At 39.1% G+C, this 14278-nt stretch overlaps 2 protein-coding genes across 7 annotated transcripts in view; one reads left to right on the top strand and one right to left on the bottom strand.

The window, feature by feature from the left end:
• The window catches only part of LOC144696601 (leucine-rich repeat neuronal protein 3-like), a 53528-nt gene extending 41943 nt beyond the window's left edge, over positions 1-11585 (top strand). For all 3 annotated transcript variants that reach the window (XM_078568094.1, XM_078568095.1, XM_078568093.1), the window contains one exon: positions 8452-11585. In XM_078568094.1, the coding sequence (XP_078424220.1) occupies positions 8816-10945 (2130 nt within the window). In that variant the 5' untranslated portion in view covers positions 8452-8815 and the 3' untranslated portion in view covers positions 10946-11585. The remainder of the gene's footprint in view (positions 1-8451) is intronic.
• The window catches only part of immp2l (inner mitochondrial membrane peptidase subunit 2), a 662809-nt gene that overhangs the window by 358714 nt on the left and 289817 nt on the right, over positions 1-14278 (bottom strand). The gene's annotated exons all lie outside the window — the stretch shown is intronic.

Here is a 14278-nt window from a genome sequence, read left to right as displayed (position 1 = left end):
AATAACACAATTTTGTGCCACCTTTTTCAAATGGGTATTGAGAAAGAAACAAAATCTGCAAATAGTATAACAGGGAATTTAAGGCTGTTCATTAAACTGGGGCAGGGATTTTCCAGCCCCGCCGTGGTGGGACTCACCATGGAGGATGCAGCAGACCAGCTAAAAGTCCACTGACTTTCAGTAGGACCGGAAGATTCCAACAGTGGGCAGGGCCGGAAAATTACGGCCTGGATATTTAGTGTTTAATATGGATGAAAATTGATAACATCTGTTACCTAAGCTATCTGGAGTCTAAATCAATGCTTTATTAGTCAGATACTTTGTGCCTCTATTATATTCAATCCATATAGTGTCTGCAAACTATATGATCCCTGGGTCATAAATATTGTTTCAATAGACACTGGACAGAAAAAGGTGCACTCGAGATCACAGGCCATTGCAGCCCATTTTTGTTTGTGATCAGTAACACTGACCAAGAGAGGCTGTTTAGCACAAAATTGGCAATAACAAATCGTATTACTAAATTGTATATGAGGATAGTTGCAATCCAACACAATATAAATATTTTTCAAAGGCACGCTATTGAAAGGAGATAATTCCTCTTTCTGAATTCTGTGCACCAAAGGAGCATATCAAAATAGTAAAATTCAGGAGGAAGCCTCTGTAAAGGGTTTGCACAACAAACCAACAGAACAGATCAGCTAAAGGCAAGAATTTGAGAAACTGCCAAATACAGTCAGCATGCTTTTTGAATGGTTGATTTTTTCATTCAAGTTCAATAGGCACATCGTTGAATGAAACTCCAGACATGGCCATTGACTGTGTTGGGTAAGCCTTCACGTTACCCATGGGCTCACTGTTCACTAGGCTATTGTAGTGGAGTATACTTTCCAATATCCATTTAGCTACAAATAAAAGCAAAGAACTGCAGATGCTGGATTTCTCAATTTCTGGTGATAGACTGTCCACCAATATCCATTACAAGCCTACCGACTCCCACAGCTACCTTGACTACAGCTCCTCACACCCCGTTTCCTGTATGGACTCCATCCCATTCTCTCAGTTCTTTCGCCTCCATTGCATCTGTTCTGATGACAATTGTTTCCACCTCTATTAAAATTATTCTTTGATTTTGCTGCTAAGTTCTTCTTTATTTTTCGGCTAGCGGGGGCTGTTTCCCACTTCTCGGAGGAGTCTCCCTTTTTTGCACCTCTTTCGGCTGAGATTTCCCACCTGATGTGGAGGACGGTGCCACTTTGCGCACCCTGTATTGCTGTTGAATCTCTTATTGCACTTTCCATGGCCAGCACTATCTCTAACGCCTTCTTGAAATCCAGACTCATCTCGGACAATACTTTTTTCTGAATAAAGTCATCTTTCACACCACACACTAAACAATCTCTGAGCATGTCATTCAGAGTCATACCGAACTCACAATGTTTCGTTAGCTGCTTCAAGTTTGCCACGTAGCACGCAATTGTCTCAGCCGGGGCTCTATTTCTTGAATGAAACCTGAGCCTCTGCATCGTGACTGAGAGCTTTGGTTGAAAGTGATCCTTCATGAGGTCCACCAATTCATGGAAAGTTTTTGAATCTGGGGCACTGGGTGCTGTCAAACTTCAAATCAGACAGTAGGTTTTGCTCCACAAGTACCCAAGAGGATCGCTCGCCTCTTCACTTCCCCCGTAATTTCCCTTGCTTGAAAAAAGAACGTGAGGTGTTCTTTTGAGACCAATCGTCTGTGGCAGGTTCAAAAGGATCAATTCTCCCAAAATGTGGCATTTTGAAAGGGGATAACTTCTTCAGTTCTAATGGAGCTTGCTATTTACAATGACTGGGAGAGGTACAGTGCCAATTTCTTTTTAACTTGATTTCTTCTGTTCAATCCTGTTTTATCCATGTCACCAGTTTGTTGTAGGGTGGCCGAGTTGTGCTATTAATGATATAGTTGATCTGCAGGCACTTCTTGGGTGGAAACATTAAGTTAATTTACAATATACTCAGCAGCAACTACACTTGTGCTTTCAACTTCAAGTCTATCACTACACTGACTGCTGAGGTAGTCCATGGTACTCTCTTATTGGTTACTACAGATCATATGATCTTGCCTAACAAGTATTATTCTTAAAGGTACCTTACACACTAAATAAAACCATAATTACTACCCTTGGTTTAACTGAAAAAAAATAAATAAATGTAAAAAGTATAGAATCACAGTATTGAGATTTGTGTAGAAACTGTGAAGCTATTGTACCATTGACTTACTGTTTCAGAAAAGCTTTGTTGCGTTAGGCCTTCAAGTAATCAGTGAAGTGACTCCACTTGGGGCAGAATTTTTAGTTCAGCGTACGAGCGCACGCCCAACCCGATCGTACGCAAAATCGTGCAAGCTATTTCAGTCAGTGGGCGTGCGCAAGAGTCAGAAGTGCGCCTGCCAACAATTAAGAGGCCAATTAAGTTAATCAAACGTGCAATTTGTCTCCAATTTTTCGTGGTCCGTCCAACCTTACGGTTGGCAGATGGGCAAATCAGCCAGGCAGGCTTTGCATTCTTCGTACAACCTCATCCAAGGGGGTGGTTTCCGTTATTAAATGAAAGAAAAAGAAAAATCTGTGGACAGCATTTTTATCATGTATATGTTCAGGCGACTGATTGTGATGCTTACACATTTTTATCCTGGTTTTAAAAAAATTATTTAATGCTTTTCAGGTCTTCAGCTCCCTGAGACAGCTCTCTACCTTCAGGGAGCTTTCTCTCAGCGCTCGCCCACGCTGACGTCAATGTTCGCCCTTTTCCCACCCCCACCCTGGCAGCGCTGAGCTTCTCAGCATACGTTTCACGCTGGCTGGCCGGCCGTTAATTGGCCAAGCCAGCGTGAAATCACGGTCAGGGGCCGATCGCGATTGGTGGCCCGTTCCCCAGTCGATCCTGGGCCAGCCGATCATGCCCACCCACCAACCTAAAAATTCTACCCTTGATTTGTGAATTGGCAAAGAATATCTTTCCTGTTGAAAAGTATGAAGGATTTCTGTGTGATGGACATGTTTTATTGCCTATAAAAATACAAAACTAGTTTCTAAAGAAAAGGAAGTTAGTCATTTCTGTAGAGGAAAAGTTTATTCCAAGAAGCACTATTTTTTGAAGGATTGTTGGACTACTGCTGAGTAGATTTTTAATTAAAAAGGACACATCAGTTGCATCAGTAGTCTTACCGTGAATTCCCTCCACGTGATGGCCAAAAAGAATTATGTTCTAAAGCAAGTATCAGTAGATGAGGTGCCACATTTGAGATTAGGTTTCTCCTTGCTTGTTAAAATAGCAGATTACTGTTTTGTTGCCTGATGGAACAAGCAAAGTTCAAATTGGAACCTGAAAAATGAACTGGTCATACTACTTTGAGTTCCAGATGAGCGCCATGCCTCTAATTAGTCCTGTTATGCACATTCTAATCCTAATTTGGTTAGAGGTGGGTTCCTCAAGCATCTGATGCCATACATTGGAAGGCACAAAAGATTAAGAGCACTCCTTCCAGGATATTGTCTGGAACAATGTATAAATCATAACCAATGCCTGTTTGATACTCAAAAGAAAGGCTATTTTGTCCCTCAAAGGGGTGCAATGCTATGTGTTAGGATAGAGTTAAAGCAACCAAATAATTATTATTAATCACAGAATGTGAAGAGATAGGATATTAAAATAAAATTTATAGCTGTGTGCTACAATGGGATGTAACTTGGTATGTTTTTAAAAAATATTTCTAATCAAATGAAATGACACGTTCAAGTTAATTACAAGTTCCATGAAAATTCAAAACTCAGGCTTCCAAAATGTACTTTTAAATAAGGACAATAAGGATTTATTATTACAGTGCAAGAGCGCCTCATTGCTTCTCTCAACCTATCAAAAAGCATAAAAATATATTGCCTACATGGAGGATAATCTTTAATGCTGCATTGTTTTTACAATTCTAGCAGCGTTCAGAAGTTATTTGTTCCATTAATTAAAGGGAAATGTGTGTCACTGAAAAGCAAAAAACCTTTATTCTTGTGACAAAATTTTTGCAACCAAAAAAAGCCCCAATAAATTGCCTTTGCATGTTGTCATTGCAACAAAAGTAACATACGGCTCTACAAGATGTCTGGTTTTCCCAAAACTGCTACATTCTAATTTTAAACAGCATGTTCATGGGGAGATTTTAGTGTTTTTTTTTTGCTTAATGTGATGATTGTATTTCTTTTTAACTTTGATAGCTAGCATTCACATCAGAAGGCAGACTGCAGTCAGCTGGGACCACATTTATCTTTTTAACCATCTTCTGATTTCCCTGCCTAAGATTTCAGAACACTTGAGGCAACTGTTCAACCCCACAGCTCTCCTGGTATCTCAGTACAAACCACAGATCAAACCTGGGATTTTCCCTGTCCATATGGCTCACTTTTAAGCATAATATTTGTTCATGCACAAAGCCACCAGGAGAACTACAGACTAATAAGTTTGCATGGCAGATGTTCTTTTTAAATATATCTGAGAACAGCACAATGAAGGTATCATTTCTGAAAGTCTTGTCCTCCAAAATTACTAATTATACTTGTGTGGTAAAATCAGCAGCAATAGAAACAGAAATTATAGGTCTGTGGAGACAAACAGCTGTGTGGCTGAAAAGGGAATGCGACAGAACTTGTTGGAAAATCCTTTGGTTGGGTTGGAATCCAATCCATTGTTTTACACATATTTCAGTTTTTCAACTTCAGTTATATATTCTTTTGCTGCATTATTTTTTTCATTTTTCCCTTCATTTAATTTTAAAACTGTCTTTATTTTTTAAGAAAATTCCAAAGGCTGTTTTATTTTGTTCATTTTTCCTTATTATTTTAAGTATTTTTGATTTTTCCTTCCTATGCGATATTCTCACAATTGGATTCATAACATATTTGTAACTCAGCTTTGTGACAGTGCAGTCATGGGTAAATTGATGAAGAATTTGTCAATATTTTATTTTCATAATTGTGTTGTGTTGCTTCTCTTATATCTACTATATAACATACAACAAAAGGATTTTTAAAAATTCATTTATGGGATGTGGCATCGCTGGCTAGGCCAGCATATGGTGCTTGTCCCTAATTGCATTTGAGAAGGTGGTGGTGAGCTGCCTTCTTGAACCGCTGCAGTCCCTGTGGTGTAGGTACTCCTACAGTGCTGTTAGGAAGGGAGTTCCAGTATTTTGACCCAGCGGCAGTGAAAGAATGGCGATATAGTTCCAAGTCAGGATGGTGAGTGGCTTGAAGGGGAACTCCCAGGTGGTGGTGTTCCCATGTGTCTACTGCCCTTGTCCTTCTAGATGGTAGCGGTTGTGGGTTTGGAAGGTGCTGCCTAAGGAGCCTTGGTGAGTTCCTGCAGTGCATCTTGTAGATGGTACACACTGTTGCCATTGTTCATTGGTGGTGGATATCTACATCATTACATCCTTAATTATATGTGGATCTGTTCAGATGTTTCACACTGACATTCTCTTCGTAAATCTTGTTTGCTGTCCTAATCTTTGAGCACAATGTTTGGGCTCTGACTCCTATATCAGGCAGCATGAAAAAGTCACATTTTGATCTTATTGGTATTTGTCTAGATATTTACAGATTTTTAGCTGGAATACTGTGTATCTGAGTCCAATGACAGACATTGCAAAATAACACCATTTTTATATTATTAGCACCTGTGAAGACATTACCACAGGTTGTATGGTTGTTGCATAGCAACCACAACAAGGTGCTAATAATGTGCAATGTGAGGTAGTGATCATGCTGTGTGACTGCTCAACCTATGAAAGAACATACAATTAGATTTTCACCTGGGGAGAATAAGTGGTCAAAATGGTTATTACTGGATTTACAACAATATCCAAGTTATTAAAATTGCTTTAAATAAAACAGTTCAAAACAAAGTTCAATAGGATATCCTTTGACATCATCAATTCAGCAACAGAAAATGAATTAGTTAGCTCAGCAAATTAAGATTACATGATAATTTAACTTGGATGTCAGCAAGGAGACTTTCTGCTCCTTCCACAATATTCCCCGTCTCTGCCCTTGTTACCTCAGGACTCCATGTTGCTTCTTGTTGGCCTTCTGTCAGCTACCCTCCATAAACTCCAACTTATCCGAAACACAACAGTCCTCATTCTGTCCCATTACCAAGGTATATTTGCTGATTTGCACTGATCTGCACAAATTCCTTGTTCCCTAAACCATTTACTTTAAAGTCATTATCCTTGTCTTCAATCCACCATGGTCTCGTATCTTCCTACCTCTGCAACTTCTTCCAACAATTCAGCCTACTTAAAGTTCATCTGATTGAACTAACTTTCACTCACCATCTCATGGCTCAGTGTCCCTTCCTCTTGCTATTTCTCTGTTAAGCACTTTGAGAAATATTGTACCTTAGAAGTGCAATATAAGTACAAGTTTCTGTTGTTAAATTTCAGTGTGGGGCAGGAGGGCAGTAGATTCAAAAGTAATAAGTCTCAAGAGGAAACCAGATGTTATTTTCTTCCCAGAGCTATGGATACATAAATTGACTCTCAGGCTAAACGCAATTGCTGCATGACTCCTTTTGCCACTCACCCCATTTTCTCTCTAATTCTTGGGATAAGGCTTGATCCTTCACAGAGAGGAGCCCTCATTCCACAACATCAAAGGTAGACAGAATGTTGGAACGCATACGAACATACGAAGTAGGAGCAGGAGTAGGCCATTCAGCCTCTCGAGCCTACTCTGCCATTTGATAAAATTATGGCTGATTCGATTGTAGTCTCAACTCTACTTTCCTGTCTACCCCCTGTAACTTTTGACTTTGTTGTTAATTAAGAATCTATCTAACTCAGCCTTAAAAATATTTAATGACCTTCCCTCCACTGCTCTCTAGGGAAGGGAATTCTATATACCAATGGCCCTGTGAGAGGAAAAAATTCTCCTAATCTTCTATCTTAAATTGGAGACCGCTTATTTTTAAACTGTCTCCCACAACAGGAAACATCTGTTCATATAAATCAACAACATGCACTTTTAATATAATCATCCTAAGGAATCTTAGAGGAGTGTAATTAAACAAAATTTGACATTAGGTCAATCAAAGGATGAGACATAGGACAGGTGACCAAAACGTTGGTTGAAAGAGGTCATTTTAATGGGTGTTGTAAGGAGGAGAGGGAGGTGGATAGGGCTTCTCCTTCGGGAGGGAATTCCATATATATGGAATTCTAGGGTCTAGACAGCTGGAGGTATGGCTACTAGTGGTGGGGTAAAGGGACAAGGGTATGGATAAGAAGCCAGAATTGTAGGAATGCAGAAATCTTGGAAAGTTTTACATCTGGTGGACGTTACAGAGATAGCATGGGACTAAGTCATGAAGGGATTTGAACACAAGGATTAGTGTTTTCATATGGAGGTGCTCAAGGACCAGAAGCAAAAATCAGCAAGCAGAAGGATGGTGGGACTGTGCCAGTTAGGATATGGGCAGCAGAGTTTTGGTCTAGCTTATTTTAAGGCTACAAAATCTTATTTCTAAGCCAACAAGCTTATGTCATTTTCTGTTTAAGCATTTCTTATTATGAAAACATGCAAATACAGAGCCTTCACATCAGTCAGAGTATAAGGGCCAGATTTCCCTGTCGGAAGCAGAAATCGGGAGGTGGATTTACTTCTGAGTCACGAGCCTGCCAGTGACACCAGCCTGCAGTGAAGTGTGATTTTCCCAGGGTGGGAAAACTTCCACTTTTTATCTTAGAATAAAACTGTTTCATCACTGCTGCCCTGTCCCTGCCAGGTTGCAACTAGTCAGCTACAGAGAACTCCTAAAGGCCACTCAAGAAATCACTTTACAAAAGTGAACTCTATTTTATAAAAAATCAATAGTTTAGAGAAATACAAAATCCTCTGCCAAATGTTCTGATGTATAATTATGTACAGTAGAGAAAATGGTTCATCTGTCCTCTGTGTGACAAAACTTTGGGTTTGTAAACGCTTATTTTATAATCCAGAATTCTGATGAAAGTGCAGCTCTTCAACAATATTGGCTACCCAAAAGCCACCCTTCCCAGAATGTACTACAAAAATGAATTAGCAATGGACCCCTCACAGGTAATAAAATGCTGGAAAAGGTGATGCAGGCTTAGCTGAATTTTCTACAACACTACAGTGCGCATTCTTGAACATTTGAAAGTGTATTTGTTAACACTGAAGTCTGTGAAGTGTTAATATTGCTAATTGAGTCAAGGTTAATTAGTCATCTGAATTTACTTTTGTTTACTATTTTTGAACTTCATATTCTCATCCTTTTTGAAAACTTACTGCATAAGTATATCTGAATGTGTTTACTCAGCACATAAACCTTGTGGTGCCTTTGTAAATTTATGGATACCTGATTGTACATAGTCTGATGAATAATTCTTTTTTTTTGTAGGTGATTCCACGCAATTTTAATGCCTATTTAAAAAGATGTTCTGGAAACATAGACAGACCACAGAAGAATAAATGAAGTGCATAATCTCGCACAAAATTCTGCAAATATATTACTATTCCAGTTTATCAATTTCATTGCATCAAGGGTAGAACAGCCTTCATATGCTCAGTGTGCATGGCATCTTTGGACAGGGTAATTGAAAGCTTACTCCTTCCTTTCAAGGACAGAAATCTGCCACTCACATGGAATATATGAGACAGCAAATGTGCAGTGCTTGGTAACAAATTATCTGGTGATTAAACTTAAGAACAGTAATTGCAGAATCTTTAAACACCTATTTTTGGGCAGAGGAAGCCAATCCACGATGAAGGACACATCATTCAATGCCTGTTTTTTTGTTGGGCTTGCAGTCACTGCAATAGTGCAAACAGTCGGAAGAAATATGGATTGTCCAAAGTCCTGCATTTGTGAAATCAGACCATGGTTCACACCAAGATCCATTTATATGGAAGCTCCTACAACAGACTGCAATGATTTAAACCTCGCTTCACTTCCACAAGGAATACCAGCTGAGACACAGGTTTTGCTACTACAGAGTAACAACATTTCAAAAATCGAGAACAGAATAGACTATTTGGTCAATCTTACAGAGATAGACTTATCTCAAAACAATTTTTTAGCAATCTGTGACATCAACCTAGGAAAAATGCTTCAACTAATGTCACTGCACATGGAGGAAAACAAGCTCACTGAGTTGCCTGACAGCTGTTTGCTTGGACTTAGCAACCTGCAGGAACTCTATGTTAATCATAACCAGATTTCCAGCATTGCAATGGGAGCATTTATAGGTCTCGATAACCTTCTCAGACTGCATCTTAATTCTAACCAATTGACGATGATTAAAAGTTACTGGTTTGAGACTATCCCAAGCTTGGAGATTCTAACAATAGGAGAAAATCCCATCACTAAAATTCAAGATATGAGCTTCAAACCTCTCATCAATCTACGTAGTTTGGTCTTAGCCGGCATTAAGCTCTCAGAATTGGGGGACAATACCTTAGTTGGCCTAAACAATTTAGAAAGCATCTCTTTTTATGACAACAGACTTATCACTGTGCCCCATGCAGCTCTTCAGAAAGTCCCCAATCTCAAATTCTTGGATTTGAATAAAAATCCTATTCAGAGAATACGACAAGGGGATTTCAAAAATATGTTGCACTTGAAAGAGCTGGGCATTAATAATATGGCAGAACTGGTTTCTATTGATTGTCTTGCTCTTGATAATTTGCCTGAACTAACAAAAATTGAAGCTACAAACAACCCAAAGCTATCATATATCCATCCAAATGCATTCTACAGAGCTCCCCAACTTGAAACATTAATGCTTAACAGCAACGCACTAAGTGCTCTCTACAGGGGCACAGTGGAATCTTTACCTAAACTGCAGGAAGTCAGCATTCATAGTAATCCAATCAGATGTGACTGTGTCATTCGCTGGATTAACATGAATAAAACGCATATTCGATTTATGGAACTACAATCTTTATTTTGTTTCGACCCACCTGAATTTAAAGGTCAGCATGTCCGAGAGATTCCTTTTCGAGAAATGACAGATATGTGCCTTCCATTAATAGCTTCTGAAAGTTTCCCTTCTGATCTAAATTTAAACAGTGGGAGCTCAGCATCTCTTCACTGTCGAGCTACAGGACAGCCAGAGCCTGAAATCTACTGGATCACACCATCTGGCAATAAACTTCTACCTAACACTGCAACTGATAAATATAGCATATACCTTGAAGGAACATTGGATTTATTTAATATAAGCAACAAGGAAGCAGGCTTGTACACTTGCGTAGCCCACAATCTGGTTGGAGCAGATTTGAAAACAGTTGTTATAACAGTGAATGGATCATTTGCACAATCCATGAATGAATCACTGAATATCAGAATAAAAGAAGTGACATCACATTCTATCCTAGTGTCCTGGAAGGCTGTTTCAAACAGTGTGTCATCAAATATTAAATGGTCTGCCAAAACAAATTCTGACAACTCCCAACTTACTTATACAGTCAGAGTTCCAACAGATATGCGTATGTATAACGTAACACATCTGAACCCATCAACTGAGTATGAGGTATGTGTTCATGTAGCGAGCATTCATCAACAAACTGAAAAGAAATGCATCAATGTCACAACAAATGGTTTAGACCTAGCTGTAAAGTCAAGTGGACAAACTACAACCTCAGCACTTGTGGCTGTCCTTGGTGCAGTCTTTGGTGTCATTAGCATGACAAGTCTCTACTCTTATGTGACTTGGAAGATGAAGTGTAATTCCAACCACAGCTGTTTGGAAAAGTACATGCTGAATAAAGCAACATTTCCATCAAACAACTTTTACCCTCCTATCATCAATCTTTGGAACACAGCAAAACAGAAGAATGGGCCACTGGAAGTTAAAGCCACTGTAATAGATGTATCAGCAAGCTGTTCATAAAACTTTTTTGTAAAACAAAATGTAAAAAATAAGCCAGTTACAACTGGTCTGCTTTTAAATGTTGGGTACAAAAGAAGAAAATAAAAGCACAGGCCCTGCTCACAATGCTTACAGGAAATGGGGAGGAAACCCCTCTCCTATACAGTACATTTGTTGTATGATGGACAGACATACACTAATACTAATTAAGACAATTCAAAGATGTGGATTGGTGAGAGTGTGCCTTTAAGAATGACATCTTTAAAAAGAAACAATCACCAGCCAATCTGAGTTGTAACAACCCAACATCCACTCTGTCAATGTTAAACTGCTCTCTGCAGTCAAAAGATATGATGGTACAATGGCACACTGATGCTAGGTGAAGGTTAAAAGTATTTTTCCTGTATTTAACTATGTAATGTGTAACAGTAGTGGACTGTAATAGTGGTCTCCGAGCAATACCTCCTGTCCTGTTTTACACAATACTTTAGCTGGCAGTTGTTTAGAAGCTGGGCAGTCAAAAATAGAATGCCACATGTGGTGTTATTGAATGGATGCAATCCGTTAGACTAGATCACACGGTGAGTAAAAAGTATGTGAAATGGATTTTTTTGGAAACAAAATTAACATTTTTGAATAAACTCACAATTATGTCTGGTTCCCTTTTAAATTCAAGTGTTACAATATTTTTCTGAACTGGAAGTGTGTTGCCAGTAACTACAAGAAGTCTATTTTTTTAAATGAATATAAAAGAGATAAACATGAATTTCAGTTTCACGTGAGTGGCAGATAGCTCTGCACCAGTGTCTGATTTGTGCACGTTTTTATTTATTGTTCAGGTGAGATGAGGTGCATAATTTTTTCATTAACTGCAGTTCAACCACATTTCAAACCAATTTCAGCTTTATTCACTTTATGGTGCATAAACTAAAACAGCAGAGCTATCATGCCCTCTGTTAGTTATTGCTTTTACAAAAGTACAAGATTTCATACATTTCATCTTCAACATATGACATTGAATTTTTTTCTTATCGTTTTTATAGTCAGGGAATTTTTATTCCCCCATTTGGAGAACCGATGCATTTTTTTTAGAGACATGAAAACTAAAGTAATATGAGGAAGCAGCTCCCAAAATATCCAGTAATACTGAAGATTTGTATCTTTACAATGCTAATGTCTTTCTCGCACCCAAAAAAAAATCACAAAATTGATAAATCACCATCACACACAATGTGACACGAGAATTTATCAGGTAGACCTGCTCATGCATCACCACAGATTTCAGCACCTTGGACAAAGCTTTCAGCACTGGGCCATTTGTCAAAGGCAAGAGGTTTGAAATACAGCCTATTACAATGCAGGTACTGAACAGGTCAGCAGGAACTTGCTCATGTATCTTACATTCTCCCCTCATTCTCACTTGCATTTAGTAGCCATTAATAGCAAAGTTCAAAAGCTACAAAATGCCCTCTGTTGGATGCATCTTTTATGAGTGAAACAGGATAAGGCAGTAAAAATATTCTATGACAATCACTTCAAATTACCAAAGATTTATATTCGCAATAAGATCCAATTCACAAAATTTCATACATTTAGTTTATAAAAATGAAATGAACAAAGCTCATGTAAATTCTATTTGTAATTTTGGGTGGGATGTTCCGGCCCCGCCCGCTGTCAGGATTGTCCAGTCCTGCCAAAAGTCAATAGACCTTTGGCTGGGCCACCGAATCTCCCGCAGCGGGTCCAGCCATGACAGGGCTGTAAAATCTCGGCTTTGATTGTCATAAACAGAAAAGCCTGGAGTTTGTGGTCAGCAACGAAGCAAGGAGGTTCACTGCTGACCTCGAAGTAGGTCTTGCTGAGATCTCTGGCGAGACTTTCACCTTTATTTCTGCGCTGTTATACTGCAACTGATTGCAATGTTTTTACTGGAGAATTCCCAGCCCGCAGCTGGAGTGATGGTGTGAAACTGACCTGGCAGCCAATCACATTAAACCATTTTCACAGCCATCCAAGCAGGAAACAAAAAGCAATAAAATAAAATATATATATTTTTTAATTTACATAGAGTAGCTAAATGATTGGGGCTTACATATGGGGTGAAGAAAAAAGATAAACTATTCTGAAAAAAAACTTTAAAATTGAATCAATCATTTAACAACACTCCACGAATATAAATTATTTTTTCAAGCCAGTTCTGTTGTTCATTAAATTTTATTAATTACATCACTGTTGTCTCAACAACAACTTATATTTATATTGCATCTTTAATGTAATGAAACGTCCCAAGGCACTACACAGGAGTATTATAAAATAAAGTACAACACACAGGGCCCAAGAGAGAAATCAGGGGCCTTGGTACTTCTCCCATTTCTGAGCCCCTTATCTCCAACACACGCCTTTAACCTTCCCTCTCAATCATGCATGTTATTTTTCTTTCAAGATTCATCAATCAATCAATTCACCAAACAATCACAGAAAGGTCCTAGTAAAATGATAACAACCATTGTTGGCATCTGGTTAGAAATATCATCCAATGTATGCAGTATGGGTCATTAATGTTAAGAGCAACAACAATATAATGCAGTATTAGTTTGCATGCACCCTATAGGTGCTCCCACTGCCACTATTAAACAAACCAGAGGGTACAAATTTTTTCTAAATGCATCATGCAATATTGTTAATTGAACAGCTATTTATAACACTGTGCAGACGTTAACACTGATTTCTGTGACTGCCTCATTAACATATTCTTCACATTGTGCCTTTTTTAAATTCATTCAAGGGATGTGGGCTTCGCTGGCTGGGCCAGCATTTATTGCCCATCACTAGTTTCCCTTGAGAAGGTGAGTGAGCTGCCTTCCTGAACCACTGCAGTCCATGTGGTGTAGGTAACAGTGCTGTTAGGGAGTTCCAGAATTTTGACCCAGCGACAGTGAAGGAACGGTGATTCAGGATAGTGAATGACTTGGAGGGGAACTTCCAGGTGGTGATGTTCTCATCTATCTGCCGCCCTTATCTTTCTGAATGGTAGTGGTCGTGGGTTTGGAAGGTGGTGTCCAAGGAGCCTGGTGAATTTCTGCATTACATCTTGCAGATAATAAGCACTGCTGCTACTGTGCGTCGGAGGGAGTGAATGTTTATGGATGTGGTGCCAATCAAGCGAGCTGCTTTGCCCTGGATGGTGTCAAGTTTCTTGAGTGTTGTGGGAGTTGCACTCATCTAAGCAAGTAGGGAGTACTCCATCACATTCCTGACTTGGGCTTGCAGATGGTGGGCAGGCTTTAGGGAATCAGGAGGTCAGTTACTCATCACAGGATTCCTAGCTTCTGGCCTGCTCTTGTAGCCGCGGTA

Source organism: Cetorhinus maximus, chromosome 22, assembly GCF_964194155.1.
Source record: "Cetorhinus maximus chromosome 22, sCetMax3.hap1.1, whole genome shotgun sequence".
NCBI lineage: Eukaryota > Metazoa > Chordata > Chondrichthyes > Lamniformes > Cetorhinidae > Cetorhinus > Cetorhinus maximus.
Note: the sequence above shows the minus strand (reverse complement) of the source record. Positions and strands in the feature narration are given on the sequence as shown.